General features: G+C 41.8%; 2 protein-coding genes across 2 annotated transcripts in view; one reads left to right on the top strand and one right to left on the bottom strand.

The window, feature by feature from the left end:
- Positions 1-25,908, top strand: part of CDC16 (cell division cycle 16) — a 441,073-nt gene that overhangs the window by 285,962 nt on the left and 129,203 nt on the right. The gene's annotated exons all lie outside the window — the stretch shown is intronic.
- RASA3 (RAS p21 protein activator 3) overlaps positions 1-25,908 on the bottom strand; it is a 124,237-nt gene that overhangs the window by 39,731 nt on the left and 58,598 nt on the right. Inside the window, exons 4-5 of the mRNA XM_088530517.1 lie at positions 25,719-25,813; positions 13,997-14,073 (exon numbers count right to left, since the gene is read on the bottom strand). Coding sequence (XP_088386643.1) covers positions 13,997-14,073; positions 25,719-25,813 — 172 coding nt within the window. The remainder of the gene's footprint in view (positions 1-13,996; positions 14,074-25,718; positions 25,814-25,908) is intronic.

The following is a 25,908-nucleotide window of genomic DNA, read 5'->3' as shown; positions in this document are numbered from 1 at the left end:
AAACCAAGAACAGTTCCAAGGCCTCCTTTGATCTAGGTGGACCAGAACTAGCCAAGCCAGTCATATTCATGTGCTCTAATGGGGTTTGGCCAGGATGTATCTGCATCTACCACTACTAAGCACAAAGAAGCTACCTAGAACAAAGGAATTTCCTGAATCATCAATTTCTGGAGGCCAGGCAAGCACATCACCAGATGGCTGTTCTCATAATCCTTCTGCTGCTGTTACACACTCAGATGTAACAAAACATTGTTGTGTCTCAAACAACTCTTTGTGCACTGAGAACAAACCCTTACAAGAAATTGTTTCACTAAATACAAAGAAGATGACGTCCTGTCAGCACCCATATCTCCCTACCACCACTACTGCTTCAAAGAAACTGCAAAAAATTATCATGTCAGTAGAAGTCTAAACATTTCTTAACAGTAATAGCCTCTACTTATATGGGGGAAGTACCAAAACAGGTTCCTAATATCAGCTCTAGGAAGAATTTTAAAACCACACATTTTCAGAGTACCAGCTGGCATGATAAATAAAGCAAGCAAAATAAAAGGTGGGTGCCAGCCATACTATTCTTAGGAGACAAGATGTTGATTCATTAGCAACTTAGCCATGGTGAGTCAAATAAACGAGAGCTACAAGTTTTCTAAAAGCTACTTGAGATTTTTCTTAAAGCAAGTCAATATATGAGAAAAAGGTTAAATAATACTCAGTGATAGTTTCCTGATGACTTCAACAAAAGCAAAAGCCTGCTGAAATTCCGAGTTGCACTGTTTTAGTGACTATTACTTGCACTGCCATCATCATTTCTTCCTGCGTGAGTCTGACTTGCATCGCCCGCTATTAGCAGGGAGTAACAGTTGAACTATGCGAGAGGAAATAGAAATGGTAAGGATGCAGAAAGAGCTATTTCCAGGACAAAATGATTTTCAGAGGGGACAGAAGACCCAAATACTAGTTGTGCCAAAGCAAGAAATATGTAAAAGTTACAATGAAACAGCTACGCAAGAATGAAAGTACAGCCAGGAAAGGATGAATTAGACAAATGACACAACTGTGTTGGTTCTTGCAAGAAAAGTGAAGAAATTTCAATTTGATGTAGTATGGCAGGAAGCCAAGGAATGGGTCAACACAGCAAGGCAGTTGCAGAAGCATTTGTGTTACAACAGGAGGGTTAATGAGGAATGTAAGAGGAAGAGACAAAATGACGGTAATTACGATATGCAGCAAATGATTAGAGCCCAGGCAACAGCTTTAGCTGAGTTGTCAGTAGCCTGAGGCAGTATCAAATTGAAGAAAGGCGATAGTGTCTGTACAGGCTGATAAGGAAAAAGAGAAGATCAAAGCCCAAAACACAGCTTGCAAGCCTGAGACACAGGGAGGCCACGTAAGGAGGGCAGCTAGTGACACCCAGGCCTTCCCCATTCTTTTGCTTTGACTGGAAACTGAGCTCTGGCCCAAGAAGATGCACTGCTTCCTAATGGGATACGCGGGGTTTAGGGAGGTGAAATGGCACCAGCTGTCCTGGTCTCTGGCTGGAGAGGTGTCCAAGCCCAATCCGTGCCCAGGAGGGAGGTACCTGCGTGCTGCAAAGTCGCCTCCCTTCAGCAGAGGCCTGCAGGTCACTGTGTCTGTGCTGCAGGAGGCAAAACGAGCGCGTGCCGCTTCTCCTCGCCCTGGCCCATGGAGCCCCAAAGATCTGTGGCTGCTCCACACGCTGAGAACCGGTGAGCAGAAGGCAGACGAAACAGAGAGGCCAGTGTTGGAGGTACTGAAATTCATCCCAAATGGGACATGTGATTATGAGGTGTACATATATATATATATTAAAAAAAAAAAAAAGGAAGAGATTAAAACTGGAAGCTTAACATTTCTTAAGACAGAGAGGAGGAAATAGGAGAGCTCTGAAGAAGAGGGACAAAAGTATTCAGCTGTGGGAAACGGAATCAAAGCAGCAAAACAGAAGCTGCACACCGTGGGCTTAGCTAAGGGTTTCCTAACTTGCTGGTGAGTAAGGCTTTCTGCCTACGTGGTGGGTACAGCTGAGCCAAGATGCCGTTGCAGTTTGGCCACAGATGGTCCTATTTTAATAAATCTATGGGCAACCCTGTGTGCAACTTGTACAGACACCTGTAACAACCATGAGAGCATTAAGTACAGCAGAAAGCTCCTACATCTCATCCGGCAGCACCCTTTTACCAAACCACCCAACAACCTAGAAGTCTTGGACTGAGCAAATACATCAGCTGAGCGTCTGGATCAAATCCCAACAACTCCTGGGGTGCTGGGAATGAGATATAAAGTCATTTAAATAAATAAAAAAAAACTGTGATAGGATGAAAGTCCAGTCAGTTTCTTCTCATTACTACTTAGCCCAAATACTGTGTTTTCTCTGTTAAATAAATCCTTGATGACTGTTTCACTTAGTTTCTCACATTGTTCTTTCATATTTAACTAGATGTACTGCAGCAGCAAATCATGAACCTTTTTAAGATAAAAAAGATAAAAGCTTACAGTTAAAAGTGAAAAAATGACTATTAATGGATCTAAAAAACATTCAAATGTGACTTTAAACACTGAGACAATCTTCCAAACCAGTCATGTCTCAGCTCACTTGAGGTACTTGTAATTTTCCAGTCTTCAAAAATATAGACTGAAACAAACCAACTTTGACTTCAAAAAGTCAAAAAAACAACTTCTGACTTCAGCAGATTTGTTAATCTTGATTAACAATATTTATTATTAGAAGGGCAGTGATTTTTTTTACAGATGCAATACTTCCATTATGTAATTCAAATTCAGCTCATTCATCACAATTATTACGAGCTTATATTAGCTTATGATATGTCAGAGTCAACACAAGAAATTCTCTCTAACTACATTTCCAGAATTAACAACACTAACTTGATGCTGTCTAGATTTAAATAACAAAAAATCCCGTAACATACCCCATTCCAAGTAGAGACCAGCACCTAAGTGGGGTAGGAGGGCACAGGAAAATCACATGCTGTCATGTATCTAACAGCAAAATGAAGGCACCATATGCTTTTTATAATAAACTGCTTTTTATAATAAAAACAAACAAACATCAACAAAATAATATTAAAAAAAGACATTTCAAACTAGCTTTTGGATACACCAGGTTTGGGAAGCGCAGCCAGGAAGCAGAACTGTTGAGACTTCATTAGTTATCCAAACAGATAAACACTCAAGCTTGTTCTACTAATCTGATTTTTTTTTTTTTTTTACAGTGTGGCAGACAAAGGTCTTCATTGCAAGAAACACAAACATTACAGGCATGCAAAAGGCACAGCTTGAAAAACACTTTTTGATGGAACTAACCAAGAAAATCCTCCTCAATGTCTATGACATGGCCAAAAGAGAGGTCAAAGAGGATTCATAAACCATTCATTTGAAAAGAGTTGTTACAGAATGGTGACTTACCTACTTTGAACTGCTTCCCTGGTGATAAACAACCGCTTACTATATTGCTCACAAGTACTGTGCTGTTATGCTAAAATTAAGTGGGTATTGAAACCCCTCACATGTAAGGCAACATGCCTAGAGTTACTGTAACATGTGGATCAGCTGCTGCCCTCTCTCCTCATCAGTACTGGCAACACTGGTATGAATTTTGCTGCCCTCAATTCCTGCTCTGCCTCATCCACCTTGCAAAGCTCAGCAGAGAAATGGGCCATTTCTGTTGTAAGTGAATATTATAGTGCTCTATGACTAGAGGATTACACTGTACAAATGGGACAGAAACAGCAGAAAAGGCCTTTTTCAGGCCTTTTTGTGGAAGCAAAGAGAGCAAGTCCTGCAGAAAAACCCTTCTAATAGTTGCAAAACCTTAGTAATAAATTATTATCATCCATACAACACAGCTAAAAAAAAAACTGGGCTCCTGAAACTCTCCACAATGTTTAAGACCTTAGGAAAACATCCACCTGCGATGATCCTGACTAATGCTTTCCCCCCTAGGAAATGGGTAGACATGTTGTCTTACAGATGTTGTTTCAGGAAAATGTCAGGTGATGTAGAGTTTTCCAATTGCTCTCATGCTATTGAATCATCCAAGAGCACCACCTGGAAGGCATCCGGCAATGAAGGCACAGACTGTTCAGTGGAAGACTAAAATACCTTTACTGTTTGGATGCAATGAAGTACTAGGTGAGGTTTTCTGCAGGATGAGAGTCGGACGGTAACCTTGCTATTCTAGCAGGAACATTAACAGCATTTGCAAGCGGGCTGACCGTTTCCTCTAGCACGTTGTCATTTTGCTTTCTGCCCTGAGAGGTTGGGCAAGCATCCCACGGTCACCCAAACCCATCATGTTCCAACCCAAAAGGGGCTGTGCTCCACAAAGTGGTTGCTATACCTCTGTTTGCAGAGCACGTGGGACTCCTCGAGAATGAAAAGCAAGGCAGAGTAAGCTCTTTAGAAAAGGTTATAGCTGCTTGTCACTTTAGTTCATCTTAGGGAAAAACAAGATGCAAATTAGGGCAGGGTCAGGCAGCTATTCTGGTGTAACCAGCCCTAATTAGCAACCCACACCAGCTTTGTAGCTCTATTATTACTACACAAGCAGTTCATACTCACTTAAGGTTTCTTCTCATATTTTGGTACCCAAAGGTACCAAAAGACACTCCAAGACTGCGCAGTCTGACATCTTTCATGACGCTCATCAAGTCAAGTTCTGCATTAAGCACATATTGTCTACGCCATCTCCAGAGCACCTCTGGACAGACATAAGTTCTTTACTACTTGTTTCCCTTTAGATCTTCCAACAACTGAGAATTACTGAGGTAAGAATAAGTGAACATACTGTCAGAATGGTCCTCTTGTGAATACACTACATACTATGGTTTCAAACTTTGAAGTTTTCTTGAATAAATCAAACGCTCTTTCACCATAAGGCACATTTATCGGGTCACCAATTCTTCCTGCAGCTCCTTTATAAAACCTTTCCAGTGAAAAATATCTGCTTAGTCTGGTCTTCTACAGAAGCAAGGCTTATGAGAAAGTGCTATCTGCCAAAATTGCGGGGTTTCTTTTTTTACCTTTTTTTTTTTTGTGATGGCAGTTTTTTTGGAATCTATTGGTAATTTCCACAAAATTTGAAAGCATGGTAGAGATCCCCAAATATACTGCAGTTGGACATATTTTCTTAAATCCATTGGCTGCACAGAGAAGAGAGGGCCAAACGGGCCCAGGGAGGAAAGGGCTGCAGATGATGGCAATACGGTGATTTTCTGTGGCCGCTGACTCACAAACACCCAAATAGGAAGAGGCAACCGTCACACTGTGCCGCCTCTTACCAACGTGGTAGTTAGAGCACCAAGGCATAAAACTGAGGCCAACGCAGCAGGGACTGTCACACAACAAAAGGAGTAACACCGAGCCCAGCTAGAACATCTGCGAGTGCAGTCTAGCTGAAGTCCTGCTTCTGTTTGAAACTCATGTGTATGAAATTACTACCAAACCATCAGCTTGGACACAAGTCAACTGGAAAATGAGTCTAAATTAATTGCAGATACTACTGCGTCCTTTGGCAAGAGCACAGCCTCCTTGCCAAATTCTGTGCTTGTAGAATCACGTATTGCATTTTCTTTCAAAGTGTTTCCCTTTTCTCATTGTGTTTGAGAAAGAAAAATCACTAAAGGAAGAACTAGCAATCTAGTGGAATGAGGAGAAAGAGAATAGAAGAGTACATGGAAAATGACTGACCTCAAAGTACTACTAAATTTCAAAAGTGAACTCAAAGACATTTCACCTTTTCCATTCACCAGCGCTTTTACACGTTACAACTACACAATCAGTGGCACAGCACAAGTATTTCACAATTATCATCCAACCCAAAATGTCTATACCAAGATAAAAAAACATGTAGTTGACACTGCTGATATTAGTGCTCTGGACTCTGAAGAGAACTTAGTCATAGCACATAATCAGTTAAATTCATATTATTGTACGACATATCCAGAAACATAAAGATGATTTCTAGCTCATCCTGAAGGATTGGGGAAAACGTATTTTCTCATTAATCATAATATCACATACACAGGCAGACTTTTTGGAGCAACTTCCTTTCAACAAACAGCTCTGTGAACAATAGAATTTAAAGAGTGTTTCCTATGCATTGTGTACCATGCTCCTTATATTTGCAAAACAAACACGCCAACAAAAAAACCCACTCAACTTTAACAGCTAGCTCCCTGTGACTTTCCTGTTACCCTGCAGTTTACCCCACTCTGCCACTTAAATATTACCCTGGCAAGAATGTTCCTCCTGCAGCAGTAGTGACATGCAGCAGTAGGTAAAGCAGAAGTGAGATCTGCAAGTTTCATTATGTCCCCTAATATTGCTCCTTCAGAAGGTTGACTAACATTTTTTCAGGATGTTACTTACCACAGAAACTGTACCAAATCCAACAGAGTCATTCAGAATGAGAAATCATAATATTTACCCTTAGATTATGCTAAATACTGCGTGCACCAAAGAGCCATTTGATACAGGTCGGGCTGCAAAACAGCTTAGAAATTTCTCCTAGGGACCTACCCCAAAAGCAATTAATTAAACTTCTTCAGTTGATTAAAGGACATGAGCAAAGGAAAGCATGCAGACAAATTGGGGTACTGCCAGTACCCCAAAGTGTTAACAGTTCTCAACATTTCTGCATCTATATTACAAACATGGATACCATGAACGTACTCTCTAATACCCACCCCCAACCATCTAATACTGACCTCAAGTACATTTAGAAGTTAAAAATAATTCATTAAAGGGATTTGTGCTTGAATAACTTGCCTCAATGTATCATCCCAGACTACATTTACTCTGTGCAAAACAGGATGTACCCTCAAGTTATTTTAACAGTGGCACTTACTGTTGAAATAGCCTGACTTAGAACAGACACATTCCAGCCCTGCACCGCCAGCCCAGCCCTAGACGCGCTCCAAGGGCCACGCGAGAGCTCAGCCTTCAGCCGCTGAACGGCAACCGCTCTGCCCTCTCCGCGCGAGGCGGGCCTCGAACCCTAGCCAAAGAAGTTGTTCTTCATCGGAAGCATGGATTCGAATTAAGATCTTTGCTTGCGACTTAAAGAAATGAGAAGAATTTCATGAACGGAGGAGAAAGCAGTGAAGAAACACTAAATATGAAAATGAAGAAGGATGAAACAAATTTCAGTCTTGGGAAATCTGGCAGGAGGAGGAAGTGATATTTATAGACATGGGGAGGCTTGATGGAGCGAACAGTTTAAACTTGATTTAGGCTGTAGAATGGGCAAGAGGAGTTTTGATGGCAGAAGAGAAGCAAAAGGCAGAGAAATGCTCAGCTGGTGAGCAGCTCATTACCCTGCCATCCATCGCCAGGGTTGAGAGGAAGGAAACCCCCTGCTCAGCACTGAAGCCCCAGACAGCAGTGTGCCTCCAAGCCCCTCCTGCTCCCGAGCACTCCCCAAAGCCACACTCCTGCAGCACTGCACCGGGAAATACCAGATGCTGCGTGATTTAATCTTGGAACAACCTTTCCCACCAGTTTGTTATGAAACACACACAAGATTAAAAGCATGAGCAAGACGCAGTGCTGCAGGAAGAGGCATAGCCTAATGCAGGGCATGATCTGCAGACAAACAAGCCTGCGACACATTTTAGTAGGTGCTTACTTCTAGTGAGAATGAACCCTTGCAACCACCAAACTGGCCTGCTTGCAGTCAGTAGCACCATTTTTTTTCCCCCCAACTCACTCAGCTCAAATTTCAGGCAGGGAAATAAACTTAATTTGACCTTGAAGCGAGCTCAGAGTTTTCTGTGCACGCTGTGTCCATGTAACCAGGCAGAAGCTCATCTGTGGCCGCACAAAACCCGTTTCTAAACCTCAAAGCAGCTAACACGGACACAGGCGGCAGGCGGCTTGCGGACAGGTTGCGAAGGGAGGCAAACAGCGCGGAGAGCTGGAGAGACACCAGCTCCCAGCTCCAGCCGCAAAGGAGCTGCCGTCTCGCGCTGGAGCAGCTTCGGATCGACAGCCCGAGAGCTGCTGCCTTGCACAGTAACAAAATACAGTGAGCTGCTCCGAGACAGCAGCTCCTGGCTCCTGCTGGCTTTCTTGTACAACATCTCCTCGAATTTGGAAAGGAAAAACACTGTAGGGAACAGCACCCTCAAGGGAGGGCTACCCCTGCTCCACCCTGGGGTCTCTGCTCAGCTCCAAGTCACCAGAGTCTGCTGTGCTTTACAACCAGGAGTCACATCGGTGCAACATCATTGCCTGTTCTGAAATACTGTGAACGATTAAAGAAATTAAATTAAGCTAATACGTTCTGGAGTTTTCTGCATCCATGTGACATTCAACCCAACCCAAACAAAACAAAAAAAAACATGGAAAGCATTATCTGAAACTTTGCTGGCTCCCATTTCTGCACTCTCGCTTTCCACTGCTACCAATGTCAGGGAGAGAGTCCTGTCAGACAGCAGTAACATTTTGGTCTTCAGTGTCACAGATACAGTAAAGTCACACATTTCAAAGTTATCACTTTAATTGAACCCTTTGAAGACTTTCTTTACTTATTGCTGTGATCTAATGAAGATAGCTATCCACAGGAAAATAAACCAGCTCCAGCATAAACGAGAAAAGCCGGAAGCAAGCTCACTTGAAAAGAAAAATTTTCAGGTGACTCAAAGATGATGCCTGCATGCTTTGATTTTGCATAAAAGTATTGAAATATATGCCATGGTTGAAGGACTAGCTGCATTCCTGTCCTTTTTAAGATGCCGCCAAATGCAATTACAGGTGACCACAGCAAACCCTCACCACTCAAGATATGATCATGTATTCTCCTACTCTGAGGTTAATATTGACTTATGATCCACCAACAGGAGTTGCAATTACCTTAGCCCTTCCTCTTAGCCTTCTTAGCCCTGCTGACTAGACCCGATATCTGCGGGTTTGCCTCTCAAAAACCGTGGCTAGCAAAAGACCATTTAAACGTCTCAGAATGGAATATCCGCTACACTGAAGCTTAGAAAGGCCACCCTGCCTAAGGGAATTTCACACACAGCTCCCCAGGCAGAAGGATGCAGCGCAGAGCTTGACAGCCTGTGGGCAGCCCACACCATTTTCCAAAGCTCACAGACAAGTAAAGTGCCACCGTGCGCAGCCAGAGTGTGAAGGGGCTGCCCACAAAAAGCTCAGTACACAGGGCAGAGGCAGCTGGGGAGCCATCACCGAGCCCACAACCCCCATCCCTCCCACCTTTAAGAGTTTAAGGGACTCTTCCAGCTTTGAAATGCCCACAGCTCAGTCCCTGCTCTCTTAATGACCCCTGAAGTGTTTATCTTAGAGATGTCGCATCTACTCGTTGTTTCCTTCCTGCTTGCTCTTGCAAACGAGCCCATTTAACTTTGTTCCACATGGCCAGAACGCATCTCCTGGAGCACTCAAGAGTCACACAGATTAATTCACAAATTAACGCAGAGCAGCAGCATGTCTTCCACGCCAGGGTTACAAATGCTTCATTTAGCAAATGAAGCTGCACCATCGGTAACGTATTTGCAGATCCATGAATCACTTGCTGGAAAACTGTGCTGCCACATAGGAAAGGCAGCAGAGGCTGCTAAACCACATAAGTTATAATTCAGCCGTATAGATTTACTGGGGGCATGGGAGCACAAAAGCAGGGGGGGGAAGCTCTTGAAAACAGATGTTTCCAAGCTTTTTTTAAACCTCAGAGACAAGACATAAGACAACACTTGAAGGAGCAGCTGGGGACATTGAATAAATACAGACATTTAAATGTGACTAATTACATACACATGCTGGAATTCTCAAAGGAAGAGCAGGGAGTGAGGCTCCCAGCTCACGCTGGCTTTCAATAGGAGTTCAGTGGTCTGTTCCTTCAGGCATTCTGGAAGTCAGATGTCATCTTGCTAAATACAGAACACTGCTTTTAAACGGTGCCTCTGGTCGCTCGGCCAGAGTGAAACACGTGGATTGCTACCAAGTGATCTCCGGGAGCCCTCCTCTTTATCAGATAAACCTGAACGCATGTTACCCGCTGATCCTCGCCTAGGCTGCTCTGCAAGTGAGAAAGTTGTCTGCACTATCCCAGAGCTCTTAAAGCCCGGGGGAAGCACCTTTCTGCCACCAACACTGATGTGCAGCACCGAGGCTGCTGCCAAGAAAGGTTTACAAAAGCTCTGCCGTTCCTTTCTCAGCACTTCCGTCATAAAGCAGGAAGGATCTGCGTAGGGAATGTGGCGCTTCAGAACAACGTCGTGAGAGGCAGGCGCCGGTGTTTCTCCAGAGTTATTTGCAGAATTGGGATGCACACACTGCTTCTGCCTTCGCTCAAGCATTGCAAGCTGCCACGGCTGCAGAAGGGGCAGCCCTCCCTCATCCCTGCCACTTGCTTTCCCTCTTTAGTGCTCAAAAACCAAACTAAACAGAAAAACATTTTGTGCAGTTTCTAGTGTGTACAGGATCAGGGACTCATCCAGCTTAAACATCCTGAGGGCGTGGGGAAGAACTGTTATTCATGCAGCTGCTGCAAAACTGGTGTCGGCACAAAGGTGAGCGTTAGAACAGGCACAGGCACAAGGAGCAGGACACGTGGCAAAGTCCATACTGTTTCCTTCTGGGGCCTTATTGCCTTAAAATATTCCTAAAACTACAGATTTCTGCAAGTGCCAAACCACATGACAAACATGAGATGGGCCTCGCTCTACAGCCAGTAAAAGACGAGGCCAGATGTTGGTGTCCACAAGAGGCTGCGGTGACTGAAGACAGCCAGGAAGGCTGTAGCTGTACAGGGCAGGGGACAACCCACGGCCTTCTGTGTGGAAAGGACAAGAAGGGAGAAAAGCAGAAGCTACTCAACAGATTTACTCTTCCCAAGCACAGCGTGTACCCAGGAGGACACACTGCATGGCACACCAGCCATGAGCATGAAGGCAGCTACGTGGAGCCCGGCCTCGAAGCCCACAGGTGCTTTCTCCTATCTGTTTAGCACCTGGGCAAGGGTCTGCACTCAGCAGGCTGGCTCTGCTCATGTACCACACAAACACAGAGCACATCAGAAGCCTGAGTCCTGTGCTAGGAACATAAAATACTTAGGATGACCAGCTGAGAACTCGGAGCAAACTAGTCACTCGGTCTATTAAGATTCCCAGCAGCTCCACAGAGAGAAGCCACAAGCGGCAAAGGGCTCCCAGAGGAGCCCACAAAGACGAGATCCAGTTCTTACACAGGGTGACAGCAGGAGCCACTTGGGGACACGGGCAGTTTGATCATAGTGCCTGCATCTGTACTGTCAATGTAACTCTTAAATCCACTAATGCTTCCCCTCCTAATCTCTGCTGCAGAGATTCAGCCAGAGAAATTGTGCTGTACCAGCTGGCAAAGGCTACAGTCTCTGAAGGGCTCTGATGAAGCACAGCAGCTTAGCGGTTTAGGACTAAATGAAAGTATTGAATGCTTCCTAGGGAGAAGCTATTAGGTAACAGTTTTTAACCTTTTATTTATTTATTTTTTATTTTTTTGGATTCACTTACAGAACTAAGGAAGCTTATAGGCCTTTTCCATTTTAAAATAATGTACTTCTTACTGTTCGAGAGCTGAGCACACAGCAATTTTATTGCCCCTACCCTTCCCCTCAGACGGACGTTCCCGGGCAGCTCGGCTGGCAGCGTGCTCCATTGCTCCATTGCTCCACAGGGCTGCCGACTGAGTGAGGCCTTGGCTGCCGCCGAGGCCCTCTGTGATGCTGCCGGGCCTGAAGAAAGCTCTGTTTTCAAGATATGTCCTGCCAGGGAGCTGATAAGAAAACTGAGAAAATTGATTTTCTAGATCAGTGTCTGGAAATATTTCCTAGCTGGGCCTAGTTTTCAGTGAGCTTGCTTATGTGTCTTTGAAACAAGCATTATCCTGCAGCGTAGGAAAGCATCTCTAAGTTCTTTCTAAATTGTTGCCCATGGGAAGCAGCTTTGGTTCTCCTCACCAGCTTGAATTGCTCAACCAGTTGTATCAACATGGTAATTTACAGGACATGTTCATCTTCCTGCACCCAAGAGCCCTACTAAAACCAAAAAAAAAAAAAAAAAAAGAGTTCTTGCTCACAGTCTTACAGCTTCATCTTGCTTGTGCATTGAAAGAGCTTTCATGAGCTGTCTGCATCAACATCAGGTGTATTTACATACTTCATTTGGGACCTCACTTTTCTAACTCACATAGCCTCTACATTTTACTCATATACTCATATACTACCTATAACTAACTGCCTACCTTCCCTACCTTCTCCATTCTTCCCACTGGCAAACCTTCCCACTGTGCCTAGCTACAGAGACATTTAATCAAGCACTACTTAATTACTATGCTCTCTCCTTATCTGTCTAAGTACTAGAACCAAACAATCTATGAACAAACCTGAAAGTTTGCAGGCAGTGTGGGAAAATGTCACAGAGACAGAGTCTGTAGGAAAAGCTTTGCACACTTCCTAAAGTAAATATACAGACATGCTGCATAAAGAAAATTATACTACATTCTGAAGTGCTGTTTTTCTGACGCGTTATTTCCCTTTCTCTCTTCCTCTTCTTTTTCCCACTTGAAAGATATACTGCCACAAAAACCTGAACTAATGTATCTATATACTCTAGAAATAAGTATTTCCTAACCTAAGCTTTACTCTAACTTACCACTCAAATGACAAATAATTTTTGGAGACTAGTCAGAGCCAAATAGAGTGCTCAGATCAGCTCAGATCTTCCTCAAAAGAGAGGGAAGACACGGGGAAGCACAGCTTCAGCAGACAAAAGTTTGTTTGGGCTCCCATTTTAGAGCTTAATTTAAACTGAGCCCATTAAAGAGCTTAATTTAAACTGAGAAAAGCTTTAAACATCTGAACACTAAGACAGAGTGGTTAAAAGTTTTTTCAGCATTTCAGTCCAAGCACTGTATTTATTGAGCAACACCTTGCTTACAGAAGCTTATGGGAATGTTTCACAAGCCAATCAACAACAAAAAAAACCCTATCAATGGACTGCAGAGAGAAAGACTCCAAATACACCAACTCACAGAGCTTTGGCAGGGCTAGATGTATGCAGGCTTGCAAGACTGCATAGTCCTGATCATCGCCCTATCAACAGCATGCCTTGAAGGATGCAGATCAACTAGCGCGACTCACCTGCATTTGTTAACAGGTCCCAGCTGCAAAGGCTGCTCTGATAGTATCATACACAGCAAGTATTTGGCAACTGTGTCAACGGAAAAGTGCTCTGCTAGGAAAGTTCTGACCAGCCCTATTGTTAAGCCCGCATTTGACATCAGTGCTTTTGCCAAGGCTTTGTTCCTAGGTTGACACTCTAATTTGGACAGCTCTTCTGCCACAGAGAAAATCCAAGCTTCCTACCAGCTCAGCCTGAAGCAGCAGCCTCACAACCTTTGCTCCTGGCAGAGCCACGGCCTCCCAGACTCCTCTGTATCGGAAGGTGAAATCTTGACTCACACCTGAGTCTTGGGGCTTCCAAGGCTTCAATTAGTTTGAAGTGAGATGGAATGGCAGAGACTACTTCAATAACTGATGGAACACTTGTTGTTAAGCCAGCCCTGTAACGCCCTGTCACCAAGCACATTATGCTCTAAATTTGCTTAGCTTGTAAGATCCTTAATGCAAAGTAGGAGGACATTAATATTATTCTTTAATGTGTTTTTAATATTTATGCTACGACTAAACTGGATAAGTGATTTATTAACATTTAAAGTGTCAGGAAGTAAATTACCTAGATCATGTGGAGAAAGGGAGGAGAAAATATAAAAAGCACCTTGTTATCTTATAAATTCATAAAGATATCATATATTAAGAACAATTATTGAGTAAGTTCAGAGCATGAGGACATTCAACTTTCAACCAATGTTTTGATTCTTCCAACCATTTTTAATTGAAGTATTGCACACAATCTGTAACTAATATGTTTTTTCATAACTCTGCAGTCAACCCTACCGTGTTGCAAGCTTATGGCAGACGACACCAGTGTCTGTTATGACTTCACTCAGTCTCAGCTCAAGGTGGACCTTTCCCTGAAAAACACCAAAAATATCACATTAAATTTCATGTTATGCATAGCCTGCCATACCATTCCAACTTAAAATTCAAAAGTTCATTTTATTTAATTTCAGCGCACAAAAACTCCACTATTGTCCCTTATCTCATCTCTGTATATTTTATTAATTGAGGAATGTTTCTGGCCTGAGACAAAAATATTTTGTTGTAGTTTTATCTATATTTAACTTTTAAAAGCTAAGCAAAGATCTGCAGCACAATCTTCAAATAGATATTGCATCATCACAGCGTGTCACTAATGGATACCCACAAGTCTTGTGTTTTAAATGTTAGAGAACTACAGGGTCTAAAAATTAGTAAATAGTATAAAAAAAGGAAGCTCAAGCATGTTGCTGGCATTCATAACATCTATAATTACATAGTTTTCCATTCCTTATCTTCACAAAAAGTAACTTGGGCCAAAACTATCCTTGAGTATACTGAGAAAATAAAGGCGATCACAAATACACACTGCATTCCTCTTAGTAATACTGTTACATCTTTAAACATGAGCAAATATTCTCACTGGCAAAAACTCAGCAACACTTTTACTGCATATATAGCAAACAAAATACCTTTTGTTTTTGGCCTATTCTGACATACCATAGCTGCCCACTCATCTATTTAAAGTTAATATGGCCAAAATTGAGTCACTGACCTTCAGAGCTACCTCCCCTTCACCCGTTTTACTGAAGGAACCTAAAATCCTCCCTTCTAGTTACTTGGGGTGCAAATGCAGGTATCATCTTTGACACTGTTCTGTCTCAACCCATGTGAGAGTCTGTTGCCACCCTGTCATAAGATCTTCCAGATTTGACCTTTCTCTTTTTCACGCCCCCAGAATCCTTACCAGACACTTTGTCTTTTCTCACTGCCTACAGTAACCTCCCCCTCTATGCAGATGTCTACCCTGCTTAAGAGAAGATCAAACCTTGGCCCCAAATTGTACCAATGCTGTTAAGATCTACCTCTTCTACAGCACGTTTGTCTGGAAGTAGCCCAAACCAAAGCAAGAGCGGACTATTAAGCGACATGGACCTTCAGAAGTTCTGATTAAACTCACTCCCTGTCTCTCTTGCAGCTAGCACTTGATCTGCATGCTGACACAAATGCCTGAACACTCATCCTGCACATGTCTGTGAAAGATACTGCTTCACCGTGTGACACACAATCTCCCTCCTCTTCTTTGGGTGCTCCTGTCCAAGGACTGCTCTTTCTGCACCCTCTTGAATGCAAGCTTCAGGCTTGCTTAGGCATTTGCACTCATCAGACCTTTATCATCTACTTTTACATTCAGTTTTCTGACTTGGTAAGATCTTTTTCTAGTTGAGGGCTACAGTACAGGCCTTTCAAGTACATTTGGTAGAAGACACTCTTGTTTATTCAGAAAACAAGAAAAAGAGGCCTGAGCTGTGTAAAACAAATCCCCTGGCCCCTGGACTCCTGGTTCTTCACTTCTGTTTCACCAAGAAATGAATTAACATAGCACACAGTTAACAGCATACAGAAATGACAACATCTGTCATTTTCTTCCAATCTCCAGACAGTCCTCAAACGGGAAAAAGATTTCCCTTCACAAATATGTAACGCCAGTTCCAGAACCATTTCTTTAAGACTCAGTCCTGCAACAGTGACCATAAAGTACACGTAACAAGGGCTAACCTGCATTGAGTTGAGAATTCTGATCATGTGGCACAGTTTTCTGGCTTTATTTTTGCTAGGTTTTGCTCTTCACTGTTCTCTCTTCTAGGGGTCACATTTTATCAGAGGAGCTACCATGAGTCACTGTAGAACTGATACATATCATGTACCTATCACAAACACTGCTGCCATCTTTCATTTATCTTCTACATGCTACCTTTATTAGAGAAATTAACACCAATAATAGTTTTGAAGAAATTAAGAGGCAGGAAGAGATTCAGAAACTCTAGAGAAAGTATCAGAGAAAAATGCATAGAAAAGATGGTGTTTTTATACAAGTATTTCTGCTGATCTTAAGCAAAGAGAATATTGGTCTCGGGAAGAAAAAAAAAAGCCTCAATACACTTAGGTGAGCCTGAATACAAACTTATACTGCCAATTTGCTAGATTTCATTGAAATTGAGTAAGCAAGATGGTTTGGAAATGAGAAATTAAGCTCAAAAAATGTTTTTAAGTCAGCATTATTTCACACATTTTCCCAGCTATGTTGAGTATAAAAAAACAGTGCAGCCTCCTTTGGGATAAAAGCCCATTTTTCTTGAGGCTCTCGATTTTCTCTTGTGAAGACTTTGAAACTGGCCAGCTGCTCCAAAAGCGACTCAGAGCTCTGCAGAGCAAAACAAAGGTCATGGAATCACTTGGGCTGTCAGCCCCATGACTATTCCCAGAATACCTCATTACTTCCAGTGAAAGAATTCAGACACAAAAATACCTTAAAATAAAATAAGACTGTGCTAATATACTTATGAGGTTTCATTTGCAGAAAATAACGCCTACATAGACAGAACGTCTCTTCCCAAATCAATTACACCTTTAGGCAAAACATAAGGATCCATCCAAATAAATTTACTCATGAGAAATATCATTAGCTGGCCTGCAAAATACTGCATTTTTCAAAGAGAAGATAGAAAACTATACAGCAAACGACCACAAAATCATCATTTCATCTAACCAACACAAAATCAATCACCCACACAGAATTAAATGGACCAAAAAAAACCAGGAAGTAGCCAACATGCTTCTTACTGACAATTTTTAACTATGATTTTTTTTTAACCAGGTATTTTTATTATTAGAAGAACTATTGTGATAATATCTATAGCCTCAACTTGTGCTAGGTGCACACATTGAAGACAGTCTCGATGAGTAAGAAAGACCAGAAGAAGCAGCAGGATAAAAAAAGGAGTTTTAGTCCCATTCAAGAGCTGAAACACCAGTGCTTCTTCCTGTTTAGGTGAACAAGAACACTGGGTTCCCACTGCAGACCCACAAAGGGAATCTAGGATCAGTCTCAGGCCTGTGTCCAAGAAAACAGATTTTTTTCCTCCATCTTCAAGAAAACTCTGGGAAGATCCCAGAGGTTTGACAATTTTGAAGCAGATTGCATTAATTACTACACACATTTGTATAAAAAAAAGTATATAAAAAAATTGTGTCAGGACACCCTTCATATTTAGCTGGGCCAAACTTGCTCAAGGAACAAGCACAAGTAGTGCCAACTCCACCACTGATCAACACTTCCTTTTTCATAACTGTAGGTCATATGTCCTTCCTAATCGTGTCTGACATACCATTTTGGGCCCAACCAGGTTTCACATTTCAGTTCTGTATTAAAGAAGCCACCAGTAGATTTGAGTTTATTGTGGAAAAGTAAACAGTGTTTAAAAAGAAATCAGAAACAATCAAAACTGTAAAATGGCCTTACTAAAAACTACACGATGCTTGTTAAATATTCCCTTTACTAAAAAGATCGGAGATTCAAGTTCTGCTGACAGACTCACAGCTTTAACAGATATAAGTAAGAATGACAAAAATACTTTTCAAAAAGCAAATCAAACTATTTATAAGCTTGCAAAGTAAATAGAGAAAAAAAAAAAAAAAACAGAATCAAGGTTCTCTTTTTGTCTCCAAGTTTGTCTCCAAGTTTATTTCTCCTTCGAATGCAATCATAAGTTACTCCAGACTTAAATACCAGCAGATGGTTGCAAAGCAAGTAAAACTATATAAATGCTACTTACCTGTATCATGTTTCCAGCAGTTGCAAATTAGTGGTTTAATTCAAACACAGTGTGTTAAAGGAGGAAAAAAAGCCCACACGACCACAGATTATCCTAAGGTTATTCTTACAAAGCTCTGCCACACTGGCGTGAGCCACTTCTGAGCATTTTGAGCAAGTGGTCGGCCTCAGAGACAGTAACTCCAGAGCCACCAGGGCAGCACTAGGAGGCATTTCGTGGAGAAACGGAGCACCAGGAGATATGACATGCATTTGGACTGGAACCGAACACACATCACGTGATCCAGTGATTGAGTGTGGACGCGGATGAAACATCTGACCTAACTCAAAACAGATGCAGTCTGATTATTCAGGGAAAGAGTTACAAAAAATAAAAAAAGAAAGAAAGAAACTCTAGAAATCTCTGCACTGTGTCTTAGGTTTCAGTGATTACACAAAGGATTTTGACTGCCTAAGTTTAAAAAACAGGCACCAACCTACCACATCTGTTAAATCACATCTTCAAGAAGCTATCAACTAGATCTTCACTAGGTCATCCTTTCTGTTACTATGAAACAGCTTCCAGAAATATTTCACTTTTAAAAAGCACGAAGGAAAACAAACCCGGTCCCGACGCTGGAGCACAACAGGAGGGCCCAGGCACCACGGCTGCCTCCTCGCCCTCACTGCTGCTGCTGCCGCCGCCGCTGGGGGATCGCTCCAGCGCCCAGCGTCAGCCGGGACACTTGTGGAGAGGGTCGGGCTCTGCAAGCACACACTAACACAGACACACTGCTCCAGGTTCTCATGAGTTTAGGATCAGGATACGTGCAGGGTGTGGGTTTTCTGTCCCCTGCCACAACAAAAACATAGTTTAAAAGTTTTGCAGAAGGCAGCTTGCAGAAAAGAGCCCTGGGAGAACCTCAGCGCTGCAGCTGAACATGGACCAAACTGAAGCAAGTGATAACCTGCACTGCTGCTTTCTCTGCCTTTCCAAAACTTTGTTTCAGGATCTGGCAAGTGCCGCCAGTCAGATCCTGTCTATTTTGACACCCTCTCAGGCGCTGAGATGTCACTGTCTGGCGCTGGTAAAGCTGAAAAGCAAACAAACACAGCAGCCCCCCCAGTCTCTAAGGGCTCACGTCTGGCAGGGGGCAGAAGAGGTAAGTGCAGGGGTGCAGCTCCTGCCTTGAGGTAAATCCAGCCCTGTACCATTAGCAGTTACCCCACACTAGGTTGCAGCCTGATGGCAAGTTGGAGAGCGAGAGACAGGGTTCATCTGTCTGCTTGCTGCACTTGCTACAAGAACTGCTGTTGCTGCTTCGAGCAGAGGGCTGCTGGTGAAGGGCTAAGGATCGTGCTCCAGATCACAGGCTGCCTCCTGGGCCATGAGGCAGCATAGAAGAAGCCTGGAACAAAAACCAAACTGCTGATGAGGAAAGCACAGCAGCTCTAATAAACACTGTGTGGATTCATAACTGCTAGACAAAGCAGAACTTGATGCCTGCTTGGGCTCCACACCTACAAATGCAGAGACACAAGTGTGTCACCAGCCCTGGAGAATTAGCAGAGGATCTTCAAGCACACAGCGCTGACTTCCCTGTTTCTTTAAAGGAAGAGTACTTCAGTGTGACCAAAATCCTTGCACTTGTTTGTGCTGTCTTCCCGGATACTTTAATGTGATGCACAAAGGGGATGTTGATCACCTGGTTTTCATGTCCCCAGACAAACTGTGTTCCTCAGATTTAGAATTCAGCTATGCTATTTTGAAATATCAAAATTTTAATGAACTAGTAGGTGCTCTTTACTATGTGCTATATGACAGGTTAGCTTTTAAAAGTAAAAAGACAAAAGCAAATGGACCACCTTCCTCCTTCGTGCTTTCAAGTTTGAATAGGGTGCTCTTGTACTTGAAAGGGGAAGAGGTCTTGCCACAAAACAGGATTTGGTCAATAACTGATCTTTTCCTTTATCAGAGACATTATTATGAAACATTTCCCATTGTTTACACATGCTCAAGTTCTCTGAACTAAGTAGCTTGGGAGGCATGTAGGCTTGAAAATTACCCAATCTACCAAAACAGAGATTTCACATCTTTTCAAAACAACTCCAAGAGAGAAACCCAAAAGCCACTGTTCATAAAAGAGAGGGTCACACCCAGTTATTTCCTGTGTGCGGTTGAAAGCTGATACTGAACCTGGAAGCAGCTGCTGCTTTTTAAAATTTGCATAAAGCCAATGCTTACAGTAGGTTATACAAAATGTGCCAGTGACTGACTCATCTTTATGCCAGAAGCATTTAAATATCTAAACAAAGACAGTTAAGGTCAACGTTGGACAATGTATATACTATAATCTGTTTAAATAAGTAGATGAGTCTTTCAATCATTGGAGTGATATTGTGCAGTACAGTTGCTTATAAAGACAATTTGATCAACTTGGTTATCTTCAATCTCTTACCCTTAATAAAAATAGCAATTAACATCTGAAGCATTCCAGTTTAACACAGTTCACTCTACAGATATTTTTTAAAAAAGTATTTATATAAAAATATTGCTCCTGCAGGAGGCAGGTAGATATGGAAAAGGTTGTTGCAATAGATAGATAGGGCAAAAGAAAAAAGCAACACACTTCAAGCTTCCTCTGAAGATCCAGGATAAATTCTCTCTAGCTGTCAAGCAGCTGAATTTTGTAGGGCTAATTCAGAAGCTTGAGGTGAAGTCCTGGCTCTGCTGAAGTCGTGGCAAAACTCCCACCCCAGCAGAGCCAGAGTTTCATTCATGAATCTTGGCGCTTGGATATGGACACTGCACTGGATGGGAAGGTGCTGACAGAGGAGGAGATTCTTCCGGCCATACTCTTCTAGCTAAAATATTAAGAAGCCTTTCAGGCCCATTAGGGATTTTTAGCACAAAAAAGGAAAATGGATTTTAGGTCTACTCTGCAAGCGTATGTGAAGTAATGTTTTCCACTAGTGATGCATAGTCCAAGCACTAGGCAGTACTCGTATCAGTTCATTTTCAGGAACAGGCCTCTGTAATTATTTAATTGACAATAAACAAAGGCCAGTGCAAGCAAAATACAAACTGGTAGGAGGAGGAAGGGCTTTTGGTGTCTCAAGAAAGCATTTCTTGGCATCAGTGAATCATTAGCACAAAGCTTTATGTACAGAAGGCTAAGATGTGAAAGAATTTACTTCCTCCGTGCTGGTTATCTGTCATTTACTTTTTTTGTTGTTGTAGTTAAGTTGATAGCTAAAGGGGTACATTTCAGACACATCAAAGTTCTTAGGAGGAGGAAGGGGAAATGAGCAATTTTCAAGTTTTATGTCATTTCTCCCCCTATAACTCCCCCCCAAAACAATAAGGTTTACAAAAGACCTTGAGAATGAGTGGCTGTGGAAAAGCACTCTGTCATTCAACACAGAGAACTCGCCTGTGAGAAAACGTGACCATTTCACATTTGTCACTGCCGCAGAGGAAGTAGCCCAAAGGACACTTGAAAAGAGGAACCTTGTAAGGCAAGAGCCTGCCCATGAAAACACTTGAGAATGAAATAACTCCCCTTGCATTCTTCCCTGCATGTATCACTACCATTTGGAGTATGTTGGGTATTTTGGTGTTAATCAGAATGCATTTGGATCTTTATCTGTTTCACTGATGGCTTGTACACAAAGATTATTTGAGTTGAAAAGCTCAAACTTTGCAAAACAGACTTGAACTGGTCAGAAGGGCTGAAGTTAGTGTAGGAAAAAAAAAAAAAAAAAAAAAAGCTCCAAAACATCAACAAAAAAAGGCCATATAAAGATCAGATGTGCACTTGAGCTTAAACTCCGCTGAGAACATATGGACCACTGGGAGCATCTGTCATCTACAGCCCCAGGCAAATATTTGAATCAGTCACTGTTGGGTAAACTTGTGCATGTAAAGAGGAAGCAAAGATGCATGGCTCAGGAGAGATGCACATACAGCTGCATGGCAATTTCTGGCTGCAGTCCTCAAACAGCGTAAAAACAAGAAAAGAGCAGATCCTGAAAGACAAAAGACTAGTAGGGAAGAGACATCCCACATAAAGTGTGCAACTCCATGCTCTTACAATGCTTCCTCAGTTTAAAAAATTGTCTTCTTTGCTAGTCCGTGCCCCTGGCTGAGACTGCCCGCTTGTTCACAGGCTGTTTCAAAGCAAAACCAAACCACTTTCAGTCCTCAAGTCCTGTTTTACTTTCCAGAGAAATGTTTGAGTGCCGAAGCTTTGGGCGGGGAATCTCCCACCGAGGAGTAGGCAGGCTCCACCAGAGGATGGGAAATTAAACTCCTTCAACTAAGTTTGCACAAACCCATCTGGTTACAGTCTCATACTTTCAAAACAAGTTCTCCACTCTAGAAAATTAAGCCATGAATTATGCATTTAATGGCTGTTGTCAAGTTTTATTTTGCACTCTGTATAATAAATCTTCCTGACAGCATTTAACATGTTTTAATATATTCAAAAAGAAAATACTCATAATTCTTGTCATTTCATATATGTATACTGAACAAATACCACTGAAGTGTAATCATTTGCTCTCTGCAGAGTAGCTTGAACTTAAACCTCTTGCAGCACAGCAGGCCTATCAGCCAGGTTATAAACAGCATTTGCAGCACGTGTGGCAGCACTATGACAGAAATGTGGTAGGTTATTGTCAAGCTAGCAAGAAGAGCTATGAAGATCCTCATGCAGAGGGGCACTGAGTGGTCGTGCTGAGACTACAAGCCCTCCTAGCTGCCCTTTACAACCAACCACAGCCTGGACAATAAAGAGCAATCATATTCATGAACAACTCAAATACAACATCCATCTTTCCAGCTCTGTCAAGCAACAAGCAACCAACAGACATGGCATTAAAGCATCTCACATCTCCGCAGCTAGACAGTTAACTGAGTCCTCTTGTCAGTTCTCACATGTTGATATATTATCTATCTGCAATAAAGACACTCAAGTGCAAGTCCATCATAGTTTCCACCTTCTGCTCCTGACAATCCATCTCTACAAACCAGTGAGAATCATCAGCTGTGGAAAATCGCAAGCCCATGCAAAGCCTCAAGCTAAGCATCTCTATGAGCAGATACGATGGTGTTACCCAACATTGCCACTTATATTTTGGTTTTGTTTTAATATACAGGCTTACCAAATTTTTGTGTGGCATCAGGATACTTACAAAGGAATGTCTTCTGAGTAAAATTTGAAAAACATAACATAGATATTAAGAAAACCACTCAACCTCCACAACACTAGGATTCTATATATTTGACTATTTTGTACTTGCAAAAGAGACAGCAATCCTTATATCACATACCTTTTTAAGCCTACATATGAAGAACAAAAATACTACTCATTAAATTTTGGGTCACTAACTCAAAATACCTGTTCTGACATTCAGAAAAGCTTATTATCCATTAACTGAAAATAAATGTTTTTGTTTTCAAAAATAAGGCTAACTGGCTAACTTCTCCCAAGATTGGACATCTAAGAAGAGAAGCACCCAAGACTGTCAGTATTTCAATAATTCATTGATTCTAAGATGATTTTTAGTTTTTTACTGTGCTGGTTGGTTGTTTAAAAAAAAAAAAAAAAAGAGGCTTAATGCTATTATTCCCCTCCTCTCCTTTTTTTGCCTTCATACCATACCACAGACTGAAAAACTAAAAAAAAAAAAATCAGAAATCTGGTCTCTGATACTTATTTTTTTCTGCCTCACTTTCTGGCTGGTACGACTTCAAGCTAGTCATGTTCTCTTTGACAGTTGATTTCTCACTGTATTCAAAGCAGGGGAGTTACAGTAGCTTACCTCAACACAGTGCTCTGATGCATAACTAAATAACCATAAAGTGCTCTATGACATGGAAAATAGTATTAAGGCCACTGACCGACAAAACCAAAAGTAGGTGCAGGAGCTTCTGGCACGTGGCCCAATGCTTAATCCACTAGATTATGCGAACAACGAGGACAATTTCTAGAATGATTAACTGATGGCCATTAAATTAAAATTGCTTTTTGACTATTAGTTTTTGTATAACTCAGCGTAAATATTAACCATTTAAACTGTCTTCAATAGTTTTCCTAAAAATTGAATAACATTGCATAAGAATGTCTTCTGATTAACACAAATACTCTTCCTCTTGAAAAGAAAAGAGTAAATGTTTAGGCAGAAAGAAAAAGGTACAACTGAGATATTACAAATACAATACCAAAACACTCTCTTTCATTTGGTTATCATCCTTTGCATAACGATTCCTACAAAATATTCACAGATCACTTACAGAGAACAATGCCCTCTTACAGACTTCTTAAATTTAAAGACTAAGTAAATTGACAAAGCCATCTGAGTGCTGTTCATGTTTATATTAGTTGTAATAAATGCTTATCATGGAGACCAGAAACAGCTTTTAACAGTTGGGCTCTTGTGAAGATACAAACAGAGGAAGTGATAAACTGTACAAACAAAGAACGTGCTGTCTAGCATGTGCTCCCGATCTCCCCAAGCAGTTAGAACTGTCTGCAAACCTTTCTGTTACCAGTTCACAGCATTATATTACCACAGCTGTCCTGGGTCCAAAAAGCTTCCACAAGCTCCTTTTGTGTCAATATTACAGCAAAATAAACAGTATGGAATTATCTCAATATTGGCCTTTTCAAATGATAAATTATAAAAGGAAAGTTTTCATATCCTGCAGGAAATAAACTCTAAATCTATTGTTTTAAAAGTCACTGTCACAGGAGGCTTTGGGGTGAGAGAGGGAGACAAGGGTAAGCAGAATAGTCTTCAATGATAAAAGGCTGTTAAAAGCCTTTCCATAACCAATGGCATGAAATGTGGCATTAAAGAGGATCAATATTTTACAAGAGAATGTTACAGACTGAACCAGCTGTCATGAAGCTTTCTTTGTAACACGTGCACAATGCTGGATTATTTAATTATCTTTTCACGTAAACAAAACTCAGCTTTCAATATATTTTCATGTATGCTTTACTATGCATAACCACACTACATCGCTGAATGCATATGCAATAAGTATCAACTTCTGGCCTAATGTATGCAGACTTAAATGCAAGTTGGTACTCTTGTATGTCCAAGCCTACCACACAGTGTTACTTGAGCAGGATTTCTCTTTATAACTGCACACTGTTGCACAGATAAGACTGGAGTTACTGTGAGCTATATATTTACAGAGCCAAAAAAAAGAATCAGTTAAGCAGCTGATTTATATTGACATGATATCCTGGATTTATATTGACATGACATCCCACTATAATTTCTTATTTGGTTGCAATGGCTGTTTTCACAAGAGCTAGCCTTGCAGTAGATAATAGAATTTGCTACAAAAGAGGCAAAGCAGAGCAGAAAAGGAGTCACTCGCACCGTGTACCAAAAGCTGAAACCTTCCAAGCCCTAAATGAAGCTGAAGTGATATCATCAGTATTCCCATGGTTTGGAGCAGGGCCTAGAAACCTGGCAAGGAGTGTTTTTGTCTGAGATGTCCTTGCTGTTATTACTGTGATAACCTGCCTACACAATTACTTAAGACAGTACCTGCAGCTACTGTTTTCAACTTGGATCTGCTCCTGAAGGAGTCAACAGTTATTTATTGGGGTTTCGACATTAGCTGATACCAGTAGATAACCACATCCCCCCTTGCAATACAGTAACCCAAGAGTTCCTTTAGCTTTCGTACTTATGTGGGCAGAATCTTGGACCCACTGATTTACACACACCAATATTTCACTCTGCAAACAATCACCACACACAACTTGCAGACATCAGTGAAACCTAAACCATACCGAGCACTGCTGCCCTTGTGTGGGAAACACTACATCTGTCCGAGAGTCAGGCAACACATAAAATTGCCCTGGCCCTGTTATAAATACCCCTTTGCCAAGATAATCTCACCTGTACTTCTGAATCAGCATCAACATGCTGGAGTTGAAACCAGGTGTCTCTGTTATGATACTTCTGCAGATCTTCTTTCTGTATAGCTACTTTTCCTGAAAATAAAGCAAACCAGAAGCACAGTTTAAAAGATGCTACAGTTCCTCCAAAGTACACTTCAATAAGACTTGCATCAGAAATAGGTTTTAAA

Source organism: Tinamus guttatus, unplaced genomic scaffold (assembly GCF_059628265.1).
Source record: "Tinamus guttatus ecotype Peru unplaced genomic scaffold, ASM5962826v1 Tinamus_guttatus_pri_ptg000030l, whole genome shotgun sequence".
Taxonomy (NCBI): domain Eukaryota; kingdom Metazoa; phylum Chordata; class Aves; order Tinamiformes; family Tinamidae; genus Tinamus; species Tinamus guttatus.
Note: the sequence above shows the minus strand (reverse complement) of the source record. Positions and strands in the feature narration are given on the sequence as shown.